The sequence below is a fragment of the Chanodichthys erythropterus genome, chromosome 5 (genome assembly GCF_024489055.1).
Source record: "Chanodichthys erythropterus isolate Z2021 chromosome 5, ASM2448905v1, whole genome shotgun sequence".
In the NCBI taxonomy this organism is placed as follows: domain Eukaryota; kingdom Metazoa; phylum Chordata; class Actinopteri; order Cypriniformes; family Xenocyprididae; genus Chanodichthys; species Chanodichthys erythropterus.
The window spans coordinates 662,993-680,142 of record NC_090225.1 but is presented as its reverse complement, the minus strand read 5'-3'; the positions used below and the strand labels follow the sequence as shown (position 1 = coordinate 680,142).

At 38.1% G+C, this 17,150-nt stretch overlaps 1 protein-coding gene across 2 annotated transcripts in view; it reads left to right on the top strand.

Moving 5' to 3' along the window:
* fgfr2 (fibroblast growth factor receptor 2) overlaps positions 1-9,335 on the top strand; it is a 66,218-nt gene extending 56,883 nt beyond the window's left edge. For both annotated transcript variants that reach the window (XM_067385574.1, XM_067385575.1), the window contains exons 16-18: positions 3,107-3,244; positions 5,094-5,199; positions 7,421-9,335. In XM_067385574.1, coding sequence (XP_067241675.1) covers positions 3,107-3,244; positions 5,094-5,199; positions 7,421-7,585 — 409 coding nt within the window. In that variant the 3' untranslated portion in view covers positions 7,586-9,335. The remainder of the gene's footprint in view (positions 1-3,106; positions 3,245-5,093; positions 5,200-7,420) is intronic.
* The last annotated feature ends 7,815 nt before the right edge of the window (positions 9,336-17,150 follow it).

The window sequence follows — 17,150 nt, the reverse complement described above, 5'->3', positions numbered from 1 at the left end:
TGAAAAAGTGAGTTTTCGATAGATTTGGAGAGCAGGAAAACACTTCTACTGTGGTTGGAGTCGCTGTGTGATTGTATAAAGCGAGTAGTTTGGGAATGAATAGGAACTGCTGGCAGGTGAGTTCAGGGAACGAGAATTGATTCCCTTCTGAAAAGTGGTGGAAAGTTAAGGAAGTGTTTTTGCTAGGCGGAGAAAGAAGAAGGGCTGTTCGCGGCCAGCGCTACACCGAAAAGCGAGAGATTTCACGCTCGACTTGCGGCCAGTGCCGTGTTACTAATCTGCGCAGCTTCAAAGCCCTTCAGACTCTCACCTCCCAGAGCCTGGACGGAAATGCCCACGATCTTCCCTTCACTCCGTCCTCTCTCCAGCTCTTCTCTGTCTCATTGTTTTTTCTTTTTCTGAACACTTGAAAGTCTCTTCCCCTCTTTTTATTTTCCATAGAGTGAAATAATCCTGTTTCTTGTCATTTGAGTTTGCGTTTATCCGTTCGTACATGCTTGTTTCATCTCATTTTAAGCTTACTTCTCGTAAAGAGATGAAACGAACCGGAAGTTACGCTTTGGTGCATGTTGGATTTTCAGGCAGCCTCTGCGGGACGTTTTGAAGTTTTGGTCGTGTGCTTGGGCTGCAGTCATTTCTACATTCTTTTGTTATTAATAATCTGATCTTTTGGTTTGCACCCAATCAATCTTTAATTTGTCTAGTACTTAATGCATTGGAATGCACAAAAACAGACATTATCATTTAAGATTTTGGCCATACTGTCCACCCCTAATGAAATATGTTGTAAGTGTGTGTGTGTGTTGTGGTCATTATCTGTGTGTCCGCTCTTTGTGTGGTCCATGCAGTAAAATGAAATCAATAGCAAAGAGACTCTTATTGATGGCAAACTCTTGAATCTTTTGTCTCCGCCAAGGTCCAGAGCTCTCTGATTGGCTCAGAGGCAGACACAATCTATATATGACATCATATTAAGTGAATACATAAATTATAATAAAAATTGGCATGTTTTGACAAACAAGACCCCCGGGGAATGGGATGATGTAAGTTGCAGAGCTTGCAAAAATGGAAATATGGATGCATGTGTGTGGATTTCCTGTTTATTTAGGGTGTTAAATTGATGGCTTTTATGGTTAAGGTTCATCCGGCCTCATGCAAGGTCAGCTATATTAGATTAGTAAGGTGTCGCCCATGATATATATATACATATATATTGTGGCTCAGTTTGTGGCTCATTGATGCACGTGGGGAGCGAAGGCTGACCCGTGTGGTCCGATCCAACAGACGAGCTAATGTAGCTCAAATTGCTCCAGAAGTTAATGCTGGTTCTGATAGAAAGGTGTCACAGTGCATCAGTTTGTTGCGTATGGAGCTGCAGACCAGTCAGGGTGCCCATGCTGACCCCTGTCCATTACAGTTAAGCATGTTTTCTTCATGCAAAATATAATTTCTTATTTTTTTCTTTTAATTTTGAGGTGAATTTTTGTAAGATTCAATCATTGCTAATTGGCAAGCAAAGTCTAGTAGAATAGTAGATGCCTGTATTTTTCCATGCACGCTGATTGCGGCTTATTGCATTGAAGCGTGAGGGTTCAAGAGGGCATTGCAATGACCCTTTCTGTGCTCTCAGTGTGAGTGATTGATCATGGGGAGGTTAGCCGCGGTTACATGGGGTGACTGAATAGAGTTGATGAATTTGGCAAACATGTCAGAGAAGATGCGGCGCTAGATAAAGACGAGAAGAAGACAAACAAAGTAACTGATTATGTAAACAAACACATGGACAGGTAACCGCAGGAGTAAACCAAAGCAGAGAGTCTTTGTGCTTTGCTTTGTGTATTGTGATTGCTACAGGTCACCAGAAAGATACATTGTGTTGCTCAGAGAGACTTAAAGGGATAGTTCAGCCAAAAATGAAAATTCGGTCATCGTTTACTCACCCTCAAGTTATTCCAAACCTGTATTAGTTTCTTTCTTCTGTTGAACACAAAAGAAGATATTTGAAGATAACCAGACAGTTGACAGATCCCACTGATTTCTATAGTCAATGAGGCCCATCAACTTCAAAATTCTTCAAAATATCATCTTTTGTGTTCAACAACTTGAGGGACGAAATATTGGAGTTCATATTGAGTTTTGATTGCAAACTTTGGTATCTGAGAACATTTTGAGACATTTTCTTGGAATTTTTTTTTTTTCAGGAGAAACATCTGAGAAGCAGAAGTCTCATTTTGCTCTTCTTTGAATCTCATTACAAGAAGCAATTGAGAACTTACGGAGATCTCGCTTTTTCTTTTCTATAGTCTGCGTGTGTGTGTGTTTGTAGAGATGTTTCTCAAGCACATTGTGTAATGCATTGATGATTTTAAACCATTATATCTTGTGATTGTGAAACGCTTTTACTAGCTCAGCAGGATAAATAAAAGCTTATGCAGATGATAAGGATTTCTGGCTCTGCATGACCGTTGGCCTATTTTGGGACCCTTTCAACTCTCATATGATGAGTCAAAGGTGTGGAACCCTCTGAGAAAACTCTTATCATCATTTGAGTATATTTTGTCCCCCCCGGTCTTAGATGAAGCAACATGGAATTGGCACGTGATGAAAAATCATTCCCCGCTGCAATCTTCCGCCCTCTGAACGTTTGTTTCCTGTGGGTCTCGCTAATGTTTGTTTTGGCTGGACAATATGTGTCATTGTGGCGTTCCATGGAGGACAAAAGCCAGCTTTGAGTCGTGTAAGAGCGGTCCCACAGTCTGAGACGCTCACAGAAAGACCGCATTTAGACCCCAACAGCTACTGCGTTGTTGGCGCCAACAAATATCGCCACTGTAAATGGATCAAATTTGGATTTTTGGCTTCATTTCACAGAGCGTTCCTCATCCAAATTTTGGGGATAGTGAAGTGATGGTACCACAGAAGAGGCTCCCTTAAATAACTGTACAAAATGCTGATTGTTCAACATTTCAATTGCATGCCGATATACTCTGACTGTATTTACAGTCAAAACACTGATTGAAAGTGTAATATGAACCACAAGAGGAACGTGTTTGCTGTGCGTTCTACTGGGAAAGTGATCTGATGAATGTGTTTTTGTCTCTTCCAGCTGGTCGTTCGGGGTCTTAATGTGGGAGATCTTCACGCTCGGCGGTTCTCCGTATCCTGGAATACCTGTCGAGGAGCTGTTTAAGCTGCTAAAAGAGGGTCATCGCATGGACAAACCTGCTAACTGCACCAACGAGTTGTGAGTGTTCATTTCTCAAACATGGTTTACATGGTTTGTATTAGCAATCATTACTAATCACTGAAATCTATTTGAATTTGGAACAATTTAGCATGGCTGTTAGTTTAAGCCACACTTTTGTCATTTTTACTTGCATTCAACATGACTAGTTAAACTAGTGTCCTGCTAACCTTTTTTTCTGATTTGGATTTACCTTTTCAGTGAGATAGTTAGTGGTCGAGCACTGAAGGTGTGTAGGCACCTATTGTATCCATTGTCTTTCTTCTTCTCCTTACTTTGTGGAAGTCAGCTTATAGGACCACTTGTGGGAAAGTTATGAAATTTGGCACACTGATAGAGGACAGTCTAAATTCTCACCATAGCAAATTTGAAGTCTCTAACTCAATCGCTCTAGCGCCACCAACTGTCCAAACTTGCACTTATATTTATGCTAATAACTTTTGAACCGTAAGGGCTAGAAACAACATTTTTCCTCTGATTTTTCCGCCACTTTTTTGAACTCCTCCTCGGTCGTTGCTCCAATTTTCACAAAAATTGGACCAGATCATCTTCAGACCATGTCAACAAAATGTTGTGGAATTCAAGTTGATTTCTCAAACCGTTTTCAAAAAACGTACAAATGAATTTCAAATATCGCTTGCGAAAATAGACGTAAGGCTGTATCTCCTCAATGCTTTATCATATTCAGACCAAACTTGGTCTATGTTATCACAAGTATGACCTGAGGCCACCTACTGGTCTGGAGATATGAAAAATTTATGTTTTTGCTTATAACTTCTGAACGATTTGTCCTAAAATCATAAAAGTGGTCTCGTTAGATTTGATGATACCATTTTGAATTTTGTAGTAAAATACTGTATTTTATGAACGCATGAACATATCATAACGAAACTTGGTATGGGTCATCAGCTCAAGGAATCTGAGAAGTTTTGGGATAGCGCCACCTAGTGGCGAAATTTTGTTTTTACATTCTTATAACTTTGGATGTGGTTGACTTATTTTCAGTGGAGTCATCCCAAATCCTTAAAGAGTCCAAACTTGCTAGGTTTATGGTTTGTGCAATGTTGTGATTTAGCATTTAAACAACATTCGCAAATATCTTAGAAACCATTCAGATCGAGTCAGATCGAGACGAAACCACCATAGGAAAACCGAAAACATAGGTCTTTAACTATACACCAATGGCCAAATGTCAAAATTTTGATAGTAAGTGGCAAAAAAAAAAATAAAAATGCAATCAAAGTCAGGTGTCGGTATTTTTTTATGTGTTCATACATAAAAAATATCTATATATCCTAAACGAAAATGAGATATTTTCACCAAATTTGACACGCTTATGTATGGGGTCATTCTGAGGTTAAGAATGAGGTAATTAGTTTCCCTACTAATCATATACTTTTTCTGCCTTTTTAGGTAAGCTAGCATCCTGTTAGTCATTTTCTTTTCTACCATTGTTTTTTGTCTTTATGCATTTAGTGCAATGCATTTTTGCATTTCATAAGTAAAATGATACAATTCTGTTTATGTCGACTTGAAGCTCGTTTCTCAGCTAGTGTGAATTAGCTCTACTCTTTGCAGCTTCTGAGAACATCCGAAAGATTGTAATGTCACAGTGGCAGTCATTGGTCAGCACTGATAGCAATGAGCTCCTTCTCTCCCTAATCTACCAGCCATAATGTCAATGACCTAACAAACTTTCACCTTGATTTACTGCCGAAAATGAGACGTTGCAGTAGTTGCCCTTTCATCGAACCAGCTATATTCACCATAGCATGTCTGATTACTCAAATGGTTGCACCAAAAACAAAGCAAAGAAATAAATAGATGATGTCACATTGTCTTTTCTCAGGTACATGATGATGAAGGACTGCTGGCATGCGATCTCCTCCCACAGGCCCACATTCAAACAGTTGGTTGAGGACTTGGACCGCATTCTCACTTTGGCAACCAATGAGGTGAGACGCGCACACAATTACACACGCTGAATAAACAGACTCCCAACCATTCACGCTTTCCCTATAGTTCTGGGATTCATCAAACCCATGCCAACACTGGCTCCAGCTCACAACGTTTCGCAAGATCCGCAAGGGGAAGGAAACCGCTTTTACAGGTCGAGAGTTGCACGCGCTTGATTTCATCCAGTTTTCGAGCTCGGACCTAGCGTTGCTCAATTGTCAGATTGATTCCTGTGTCGGAACGCTAGACGATACTTTCCGTTCTCTAGCTGTCATCCATGATATCCGTGTGGTGGGATGAGGGATGGAAATCTGTCAGAACTTGTCGAAGGGGGGATCGAGGCGTGGAACAGAGATGATGCCAAAAGACCCGCTCTTGCTCGCCGTTTTGAACTTTAGAAATGTAATAAAGTGCCTCTGCTTTCTTCCCCCCGTCTTAAACTGCTCACAGATGTGAAGGTCTTTAGTAATGTGAGCTGCCTTGTGTTGAGCAGCGAGAGTTCAATCCAACACTCATTTTCAGCAACCTAAAACCCCCCTCTTCCTCTAGTCAAATAGCTTAGTACCAGCCACAAAGAGAAAATGGCTCCAATTTTGTTTGAGGAATGAACCAGGAAAAACATTCTTCTGTACATTTTTCTTATACTTGTATATTCGAGTGCATTGGATGTTTATGTGATGTATTTCAAATATATATATGTCTTCAGGTGTGGTCCCTTCTGTTACTGATTTAGTGAATTTCGATATCCAGATATTGGTTGGACTTGACGACGTTCTGTTCAGACGTGGTTTCCAGCTCGGTTAAACTCGGATTGAGTGTTCTAACATTTGAGCGCACTTTATGTTGAAGGAAGCGAGTGTTATTGCTGGTGAACCACAGCGGAAAGTATTATTTGAGTTATAAATAATTGTTTGATTATAAACACTGGTGTTAAAAAGATTTATTTTTAAGAAATTAATACTTTTATTCAGCAAATTGATCAAAAGTGACAGTAAAGACATTTAGAAAAGATTTCTATTTTAAATAAATGCTGAAAAAAATGTAGCACAATTTCAACAAAAATATGAAGCAAAACTGTTTTCAACATTGATAATAATCATAAATGTTTGTTGAGCATGTGACACTGAAGTAATGAGTATTTCAGGAAAATTCAGCTTTGATCACAGGAATAAATTACATTTTACTATATATTCACATAGAAAACAGCTGTTTTAAATTGTAATAATATTTCACAATATTTACTGTATTTTTAATGAAATAAATTCAACTTTGATCACTGGAATAAATTATACTTTACTAGATATTCACATAGAAAAAAGCTATTTTCCATTGTAATAATATTTGAAAAATTTTACTGTATTTTTAATCATAAATTCAGCTTTGATGACAGGAATAAATTACATTTTACTATATATTCACATAGAAAACAGCTATTTTCCATTGTAATAATATTTCACAATTTTTACTGTATTTTTAATCATAAATTCAACTTTGATCACAGGAATAAATTACATTTTACTATATTTTCACATAGAAAACAGCTGTTTTAAATTGAAATAATATTTCACAATTTTTACTGTGTTTTTAATAAAATAAATTCAGCTTTGATCACAGGAATAAATTACATTTTACAACATATTCACATAGAAAACAGATATTTTAAATTGAAATAATATTTCACAAATTCTACTGTATTTTTAATCAAATAAATTCAGCTTTTATCGCAGGAATAAATTAAATTTTTACTAGATATTTACATAGAAAACAGCTATTTTCCACTGTAATAATATTTCACAATTTTTACTGTATTTTTTAAATGCAGCGTTGTTGAGCAGAAGACACTTCTTTCAAAAATATTAAAAAATCTTTTGAAATCAATATCACAAGTAGGTTTATGTTAATATGAAAAAACTATATATACAAATATGTAAACTATGTATAGACAAAAAAAAAAAACTAAAAAAACCCTTGCAATTTCACTAAAAATGTCAAAACTAAAATCTTATTCAAAATATGAACAAAAACTATAAATGATACTAAAATAAAATGCATTTTTCTCCTGGAGAGGGTTCTCCATTCCTAATTGTCTAATTGAAATATAATTTGGCTGCAGCTGTTTTAATGATCATTTCCCCTCTATTAAATGCAGCAGCTCTAGTTGAATCACGACCGGTCTCTTCATGTGTATATATACTGACAGCTTCATCTGTGTGTCTGCAGGAGTATCTGGACCTGTGCGCCCCGGTGGAGCAGTACTCTCCCAGCTTCCCCGACACACGCAGCTCCTGCTCCTCCGGAGACGATTCCGTCTTCTCCCACGACCCCTTAGCAGACGAGCCCTGCCTTCCCAAGTACCAGCACATCAACGGAGGCATAAAAACATGAGCCCCTTCAACGTCCTCCAGACCCACCACATCCAAGCTACACCTCCAGTTCTCCAAAAGAGTGAAAGACTTTTACCCACAGCTCACTTCGACCCACCCAGAACCGTACGCTGCCTCAAGACTCCCGGCGAAGCTCCCGCTGGACTTTGGGAGTGTGCCGAGGGAGGCTGAGACTCGGCCTCAGTGCTGCTTTTCCGGAAAGAAACTGAAGTGTGTGAAGCGCAGGTGCTTTTTTTTTTGTGGAAACACACACTTGCGCGCACAAAAACACGTGACCAAGCTCTTAAGAAGAGGACGAGGACCGAAGAAAAGTGACTGTTCCCAAGGGCCCACCTCTTTGCTTATTTTGCTGAATTTTTTTCCGTTTATGTTGGAATTCTCTTCCAATCTTGCCGTCATTCCGTTGCTTGGCATTCCAGGAGTCTGTGTTCCCAAGTGAAATGAAACGGAGCACGTGGACAGAACTCTTAGGAGACTAAAACCAAGACAAAAAGGAGAAAATAGGAAACGAGTACTATATGGAAACAAGAAGAAGAAAACATATCACTGCCTCCGGTTGGATTTTACAATGTTTTTATTTTGAAATGCTCCGTTTTTACCGTGATAACGCAGTTATCGTACACAAGCCCAAGCAGTTATCCTTATTGGTTAAAAAAAAAATAATAATACATGGTATATAGTGCTGGGTATATTTGTAAATATATTCAAATATGTAAAAATATATATTATATATTTACAATGAATTATTTTTTGTATGGACTTCCGAACAATTCCTCCCCTTTCCCTCTTTTTCAGTCAGAAATGGATGTAGACATGTCTAGATGTTTTTATTACATTCCCATTCGCACATATACAGCAGGACTCGACATTAAAGACTGCATGAAAAATGCATTTTTGTGTGTGTGTGTGTTGAGGTATTTCCTGTTAAAACAGGAAGTTTCTTTTCTTTGTCTTCTATTAGGAGTTCACTAGCATTTTAGATGATCTCAAAACTAACAAACATGCACTAAAAGCCACAAAACTCTTATTTTGGTGTATATGTTCCAGACACATTTGCTGGTTTGAATCCGGGCGTGGAAAATCTTCCTGGAAATGTTTATAATGTCGGGTCCTGCTCAACTCTCACTTGCTGACACAGTCACGTATTGGCTTTCAGGGAAAGAGATAGTGTGTTAATTTATTGACTTGAAAAGAATCAAAAGGATAAAAAAAAAAAAGATCAAAATAATAAAGAGATAATAATATTAATGATGACAGTAGAAACGATAATGATTCATAATGTTTATTTTGTAATTTAAAATGACATTTCAGTGAGGCAATGGTACAAAGAATTATGTGTAGCTGGTATCGAAAGATTTGCATTTCTTACGTTTTTTATATATATATATATATATATATATATATATATAAATATATATATACATACACACACACACACAAATGTGAATGGTAAGTTAAAATGCAAAAGTAACATACATTTTTATAGTCAGCTAATCCCTTTTCTATAGTAGAGGATGTTGTTTTTATCCGGTTATTTTACTCACACTGAAGTTTGCATTTGAATTTGACAGAATACTGAAAAAGTTTGCAGACAGTATATATTTTTTGCAGTTTTACCCACATCAGCTCAGTTAAATCATTTAGATCAAAACACAAAAGTATTAAGAATTGTTCAAGTGTTTCATTTTCTTCCAGACAAATGAGATGAGGTTGTTCTCAACAAATGTTCCTGACAGATTTGTAAAATTAAAGATGGAAAAAAATGAAATGTGTGTGATTTGTTTTTACACGACTGCATGTAAGTTGCAAGCACATAGACATTGTGTTAGTTGTAGTATTTATGTAGAAAAGAATTAGAATTTGAGATATCTGCTATTAATTTAAAGTTAAAGCTATTTTGGCATATGTGAGAACTTGTTGAGATCTTTAGATGAGATTATTGGGGTCTTTTTCTTACAAGAATCACCTGAAAAGCAGATGTTAACCTGAGCAAATCAATCAAATTTGAGATCTCCTACATGACTTTTCATTTCTGTAGAAACAAGGATTCCCCGAAAAAAATGCCATTACAGATTATTTTCTTCTTTGTTCTTCATGTGAATGCACAGATCCAGGGCCGGATTTGAGGAATCCTGCAATATACTGAACATACTGTACACATGCATTTTATTTCTCAACTGTTTACGTTCATTTAAGACAAAACCGACTACTTTTGACATATTTTTGTGTGAATTTATCCATTCAAGCGCAAGATGATGTTAGGGAGATAGTATTTGCACAACTGTCTGAGACAGAGCTTCAGATGTTTAAACTTTCCACACAGCGTGCGAGTAATGAATTAAGTTCTCTTTGGCTTCTTCTTGCGCTTGAACATTTAAATATACAAGGCTTAGTCGTTCATGATGAAGCAGCAGTGCCCCATCAACTGTTAGTTCACGTTCATGTTCTCTCAACATTGCACATACTCGCCAACGCCGATTTTTACTAGCATTCGGTGCATGCCGAGTGTTAATTTTTGGCCCTGGTTTTAGACTTTTTTGTGATCTTTAGATGAGACACTTTACTGGGGTCATGGGACAATAACTATGGTGACTGAAACCTGTCATGACCATCAGTGACACGAGCATTCAGACCCCATTACTGGTCTCCACCAGCCTGTATGATCCCCTTAATGAGAGACTGCGATGAGCATCTGCCGCATAGAGTTCTTCAGCTCGGAGCTGTTGAAATACACGAGGAGACCCATCAGAGCACCATCTCAATCTGCTCGTTCTCGTACCCTCCATCTGTCAGGAGGCTGTTTGCACAAGGTCCAGTCCTCTGGAATGTCAACATGAGCCGGGCGTGAGCAGACCCACACTCACGGATAACACACCGGTGACGCTGGAAGGGAGTTAATCAGTGACATTGAGCAGGAACCCTACGCTTTCATAGCTTCGCAGATTCATCCGTTCATAGTATTTTCAGTGTGGCGATTGTCTACAGGAGAGAAATGTGAAAGTTTTACATGGAGGTATAGGTACAAGCTAGTCCTCAGATTCTCCTCAAAGGTTAATTAAAAAATGATCAAGTTAAGATATTAAAGCTTGTCTCTACAGGGCTTAATAGAGTTTCTGAGGTTTAAGAGGAACAGCAGATGTGCAGCTACTATCATAAACTCCAGTCTTCATGATGGCCAATAAAAACAGCCATAAAGAAACGCAGTCTCATAAATGAGCTTTAATTGAAAATGATCTTGAAATGATGGTCTCGTCTTGATGTTTTCCTCATATGCTGAGGTGGAGAGTGATGCTTTGAACGTCAATAATTCAGAGGTTTTATACTAAACAATGACATTAGACATAGTCTAGAAATATCTAATGTAGCGGTGGGCGATATGACCAAAATCTTATATGAGAAATTCTTTTCACCATTTTCAAAACTAATACTAGCCTAAAAATCCCTCAAGCTTACTGAAGACAAATAAAACAGACAGATAAAGAGCAAAGAAAACTACAGAGTAATGAAATAGACCTACCTGAAAAACCTCAAGCACTAGAAATAAGAACTGCTACATAAAATGAAGTCATCAAATGTATAAAAAACTATGCATAGTATTTACTGTGTAAATTAAATATTCTTTTATTCTTATTAAAGTTTCAAAAGTTATTCAGTCAGGAGCAGTGAGAGATTGTTTCTCTTTTTGTTGTTTGATTAACATTAAAGGGTTAGATCACACAAAAAATGAAATTTCTGTCATTAATTTTTCACCCTCATGTTCATCTTCAGAACACAAATTAAGATATTTTTGATGAAATCCGAGAAGTTTTTTTTTTTTTATCCTCCATTGAAAGCAATGAAATTATCGTCCAGAAAAGTAGTAAAAACATCGATAAAACAGTCATGTGACTGCAGTGGTTCAACATTAATGTTATGAAGAGACGAGAATACTTTTTGTGTGCAAAAACAAAACAAAAATAACAACTTTATTCAACACTTTTCCTCTTCTCTGTCAGTCTATTACGCAGTTGATGCAGTTGCAGCGCTTTCGTGTTTATGTCCGAATGCTGGCTAATTATTGGTCGGCTCCTGTGCCAGCATCACACGCATGCCTCGTGCTGGTCACGTGACCAGGCGTCGGCTAATACTGAACAACCATTTAGAGTAGAACCTGGAAGCGTTGCAACGAAAATAGACCCTTTTCACATTTCCAGGTTTCTCCGAAGCAGAAGTCGTCATAGTTGGGTAAAATTCTATAGCGGTGAATGAGAGAATACATTAAATATATTTTTTGTGTTTCCATTTGCTCAAATAGCAAAAGAAAAACTCCACAACAGTGTTTTCACAACTTTCATAAATAGGAAAAAAATAGAGAGCGATTGATAACGGCAGTTAAAAACACCAAGGGAAGCAGGTCGAGGAGATGACGAGAAGACGCCGGATGGCAAATGTATTATTAATGGCACTGATTAAACCCACTGCTTATCACTCAATAAAACAATCACATTGCTTAGTGTTTTTGAACGTTTTGATTTTGTTTGGTTTAATAATTAACATTACCTTTGCAAGTCTGACTCTCACTGCGCATTCAAATGCTTAACAAGAAAAACACTTCATGTGACAAACAAGCAATTCTGTACATATTTATTAAAGCATACTGTGTGGAGATACGCAAATGAGCCCAAAATATGAACGCAACACGTTTATAAAAACGGGTTCCTCTCGTGTCCTCTCAAGAAAACGCTTAATGCACTTAGACTGATATTAAAGAGACCAAATTCTATTTACAAATAAAGCACATGCAGAAAAAACAAAATATAAACTTTCAGTATCACTTAAAATGCAAGCATTTTATACATTTTCTTCATAACGGTTTTATAAAGGTATGAAATTGCTTAGTGTGGTTGTCATTTGTTAAAATAAATATAAAAATACATTGTGTTCGTGTCCGTCTGTCCGCTGAATTTGACCCATAATCTAGATTCTCCTCATCTGTGATCGTGGAAAAGGGGGATTACAATGACAACAGTTGTAGGCCTACTCAATATGCTCGTTTAAGCACAATTTAAATGTTTCCAACAAATAAATGAATCGACTTTCTCAGTGTGTTGATCACATAGATTTATTTGGATATTTATACGATGGCTGAAGCAGCGGCGAGCGTCCAGCGCGCGACACGGTAAACAGATCAACATTGTAAACGAAATTCTACAAAACTTCAGTGAAAAAAAATAAATAAATAAAATGATCATGTGACACGATAAAATAGCTTCTATTCCCTGCAAACGATACCATTAAAAATGTTAACGTTCCACTTAATGGCAGAAACAAAACAAAAGGTAAGCAAGAATCCGTATTAATTTCAGTACGAGTAATAGAGGGCGATCCTGTCAAAATGGCGGCGCGGCCCGGCATGCAACGAGGCGTGACGTCAGTTCGATTTTCTATAGTGTAGCAGAATAACAGGTAGGGAGAAGAAATTGTTGAATAAAGTCATTTTTTGTCGCTTCAGGTAAATTTGGATGCTGTCCCTTTAAGACTGGCTGCACAGATCCAATAAGCCCAGAACAAACCCAGCCGGGCAGTTTTTGTTCGTCGGCCGACTACGTTTTTTTTCAGTGTGTTCTGCACCGTCGGCTGAAGTTGGTCCTCGACAGCTTCTTTTTTTGGCCGATTCGACATGTTGAATCAGTGTCGGAGCTCGTCGGTCCGTTGGGCCATCTGATCATTCTGATATGGATTTCTTCTAACGGAGGCGCAGAATGGACGTGCTACTCGGCCGTCAGGTGTCGAGCGTCGGTTTGGTGTGTCTAAATGAACTTTGGACCTAGTTGCTGCCGATGTGAGCCAACCCCGCAGTCTGCTTTCATCACCACTAGTTCGTCGGCTTGGTGTGTTCCTGCCTTTATACTCGTGCATTGTTCTTTCTCAGTTTCTCAATTCTTTTTCAACTGTTTATATTGACTTCCTCCCCAGCAAACATTGGCCTGACGGTAACGTCGTGTCCCTGGCCAAAAATAGTTGCCATAAAAATATGCAACACTCCTAAAAATGCATTGTTATGTTTCATAACATTCATTTTGGAACTATTTTTCAACCATGACGGAGCGTATTCTTTCAACGTTCATTAAACGTCCAATTGTTTGCTGGGTTAATACATAAATGACTCTGTTTACTTGCAAACACGTCACTTTGACATGTAGGTATGTGTATTTAACTGTTCAATCCCAATAAAAATCACTGTTTAGTTCTCACACGCTGTATGAGCAGCATATCACGTTTGCGTCTCTCAGAGCATATATCCTGCTGAAATTAGTTCTCGTTTGCTACTAATTGCGATTCTACGGTTTAAGATCAACTTTTTTTGAATCCGCAGTGCTTAAAAACACATGCAAACAATAAGCTTTATTCCCGCGATAGCGATGTTAGTCCAAAATCAATAACGGTTGACAAATGTCGTGTCTACCACTATATCGTCCACCCCTAGTCATAGATAATGTCTGTGTTTAATTAAAGTGTCCTTTTTATTTCAACAACTCAAAATTAATCCGTTCTGGAAATTAATTTGTTTTAGTTTATTCTGGGCATTGTGAAAGTTATGACTTCGAAATCTGCTACGACTAAGTTCAAGACCAATTTGTAAGTCTTTTTGACAGATTCCTTAAAAATAACTCGCATAAAAGAGTCATTTGCTCATGAATCGTCTTATTTTTGCATTGTTTTGCATTGTCATTAAAGAAACCAAAAATAGTGCAAATCATGTTGTAGATAAGAACTAATTGTAATTTAGAACTGGTTCTCAAATCCTAACCTTGCTTTTCTGGGTGATATTTGCTGGCGGTTTCAGCTTTAGCATGACTTAATTAGTCTGTGGCTTGCGGATCAGAGACAGCTGCTCGTTTGAGCGGGAAAACAGACGGGCCAAAGAATCCAAAGGTTCATTCAACACCATATAAAAGAAGGATGACCTCCTTCCCGCTCCTGTTCCCTGCAATTTTTCCCTCAGCTAATGCGCAATATCTAAAGTCATTTACCTGGACACAGTGTCTATTGTGTGGATAATTAGCTTGCCGGCTGCAGGTTGAAGGAGGCTGCCCTTCCAAACACTCAGGAATGTCTGTGCTTGTCTTGGGGTTAGAATGTAATTAAATCAGTTTTCTTCTTGGCTGTGACTGAATGCCGACTACCTGTGAGGACAAGAACTTCTCCCATCTTGTCCTGGCAAGAAACACTAATTCCAGTTTCCAACTAGCATCGCCCCCTAACTGTCTTCGCCGCTTTCTACTGCTTGTTCTTGTTCAAGTGCCCTTGGCCAAAACAGATTAGACAAAAAAAGTTCACAGTAACTTGTTCTGGACTTTCAAAATAAATTTACTTGGCTAAAAAAACCTAAATTTAAAAGACTAATAACTATCATCCATCCTTTCCCAAAAACTGCTTATCCTCTGTAGGGTCACAGGATGAAAGCTGTAATGGAAATCATGATAATTATAAATTAATTTTTTTCCAAGCTCCTGGAGGTGACTGGACCAAAGCAGAGGGGAAAAAAGTGAGTTCTAAGGAGAGCGAGAGCTGAAAAGGTGCTTTGTCCAGGGCTCCAGGTTGACAGAGGTGTGGTCCCATCAGCGGTTGTGGTTCTAGGCGGACGTCCAGGCCCGCGCTGGCACACAGCTGTGCCCAACACCTCAACACAGTCCAACTCTAACTGGAACCAACCCCTGGATGGAAAAACAAACAGTACTCCTGTGCTCCATTCCCATGAGGAATAGAGTCTTAGTGTCCCTCGTGAAAAAGAAGTTTAGATTGTCCACTTTAGACACTCTACTAACTATAAGTAACTTTGCAACTCATTAGAGTATCAGTAGACTCTTAGGTTAGGACTGGTTTGACTTGTAATTGCAAAGTTACTTCTAGTCAGTAGAATGTCTGTTGGGAGCATCAAAATAAAGTGTTTTTATGCCTCTTTCACAAGATGTAATATCAGTCTCTGGTGTCCCCAGAATGTGTGTGTGAAGTTTCAGCTCAAAATCCCCCACAGATCATTTATTATAGCTGGTCAAATTTGCCACATTTGGGTGTGAGCAAAAACACGCAGTTTTTGTGCGTGTCCCTTTAAATGCAAATGAGCTGCTGCTCCCGCCCCCTTTCCAGAAGAGGGTGGAGCTTTAACAGCTCAACAACAACAAAGCTGGAGAATCTCACGCAGCCAAAATGAGGAAAGTGTTCAGCCTTACATTGTTCAAACCGACACTGATGGAGAGACTCAGGAAGAAGTTACAACTTTTAGACGTTTCTGAATGGTTAGTGGATAAATTGAGTGGCTTTTTGTTTATTAATATTATATTATCTGAAAGTACAGTTTTTAAAAAATATACTTTAAGAATTGAAGTATTCTACAAGTGCACATTCGGTATGATTAAGTGCACTTAAAGGTCCCTTTTGGGGGTAACAAATTAAGTAAAGGTTAAAGTCACCATGAAATCAAAATGGGCAATTCTTGTTTTTTATTTTTCATGGAAGATTGCAGTATATTTATTATACATTATTTATCCATGCACATCTTTTTTTATTCATCTTCTCTTCTCTGATGACGTGTATACTGGCATGAGATCCACCAATAGCAAACCACAACCATCCAATCAATTCCCGCCCTACATTTGTTCTTGTTTGCGAAGCAGTTTCAGTCGGATATACGTCACAATAGGGAAGAAAAGACTATCAACTTCCATTTCCAACATGTTCTCCAACCAGTACGCCTATATAGGTTGTTTGTCACTTCCCTGAAATACGACCTATAGGAGCGTTTACTAAAGTTGCGGCCCTATCGACAACAGCACACTTTCATTTTAATGCATTGTTCCTTTTATCTGCGTCATATTTCGGGATTTGCGGAGCTCAATTGGCAGAGCATTGCAATATATAACAATGTGCAATCATGTGATCGTGGGTTCGATCCCAGGGAACGCTTGTGCTCATAACATGCACTATAAATCACTAAGGTTAGGTTTAGGGGTGGGGTGGGTGTGGTCGTTAAAAAAAAAAAAAAAAGAGTTTTGCTAAATGGAAATAGGACAAATGGTGTAAAAGTCCACACATTGCATTTAAATGAACACGCATTTTGATTAGTAATGTCAGTCATAACAGGCGTAACACGACACTGTCATTATTTTTAGGCCAGCTAGAGGGCGCATGACTTTAAAACATAAATATGGGTTGTAATAAGGTGCTCTGCCAATTTTAAGAACACCAAGATGTGCCACAGCACTTGTGGACTGGAAGGTTTTATCCTCTGAATTTATGTTGGCCGAATGAACATCGTCAAAAGTGATTTATGATGTTAATAACACATATGCTGCGTCTGTCAACAACAGACCGTGTTTCACTTGGAATTCTGAATGCATGATTGCGACTGTTAAAGTCAACAACCCACCAATTTTTATTTTCTTAATACTTGCTCTGTTTGTGCACAATTCATTGTTCCACTTGAAATCACATGAATATCCTGTTTCATTCAGAAATGCGTCAGATTATGGAAGTGAAATGGGATTGTATTGACTCTTTTTTCCCGTTTGCTTTGATGGTTCTGA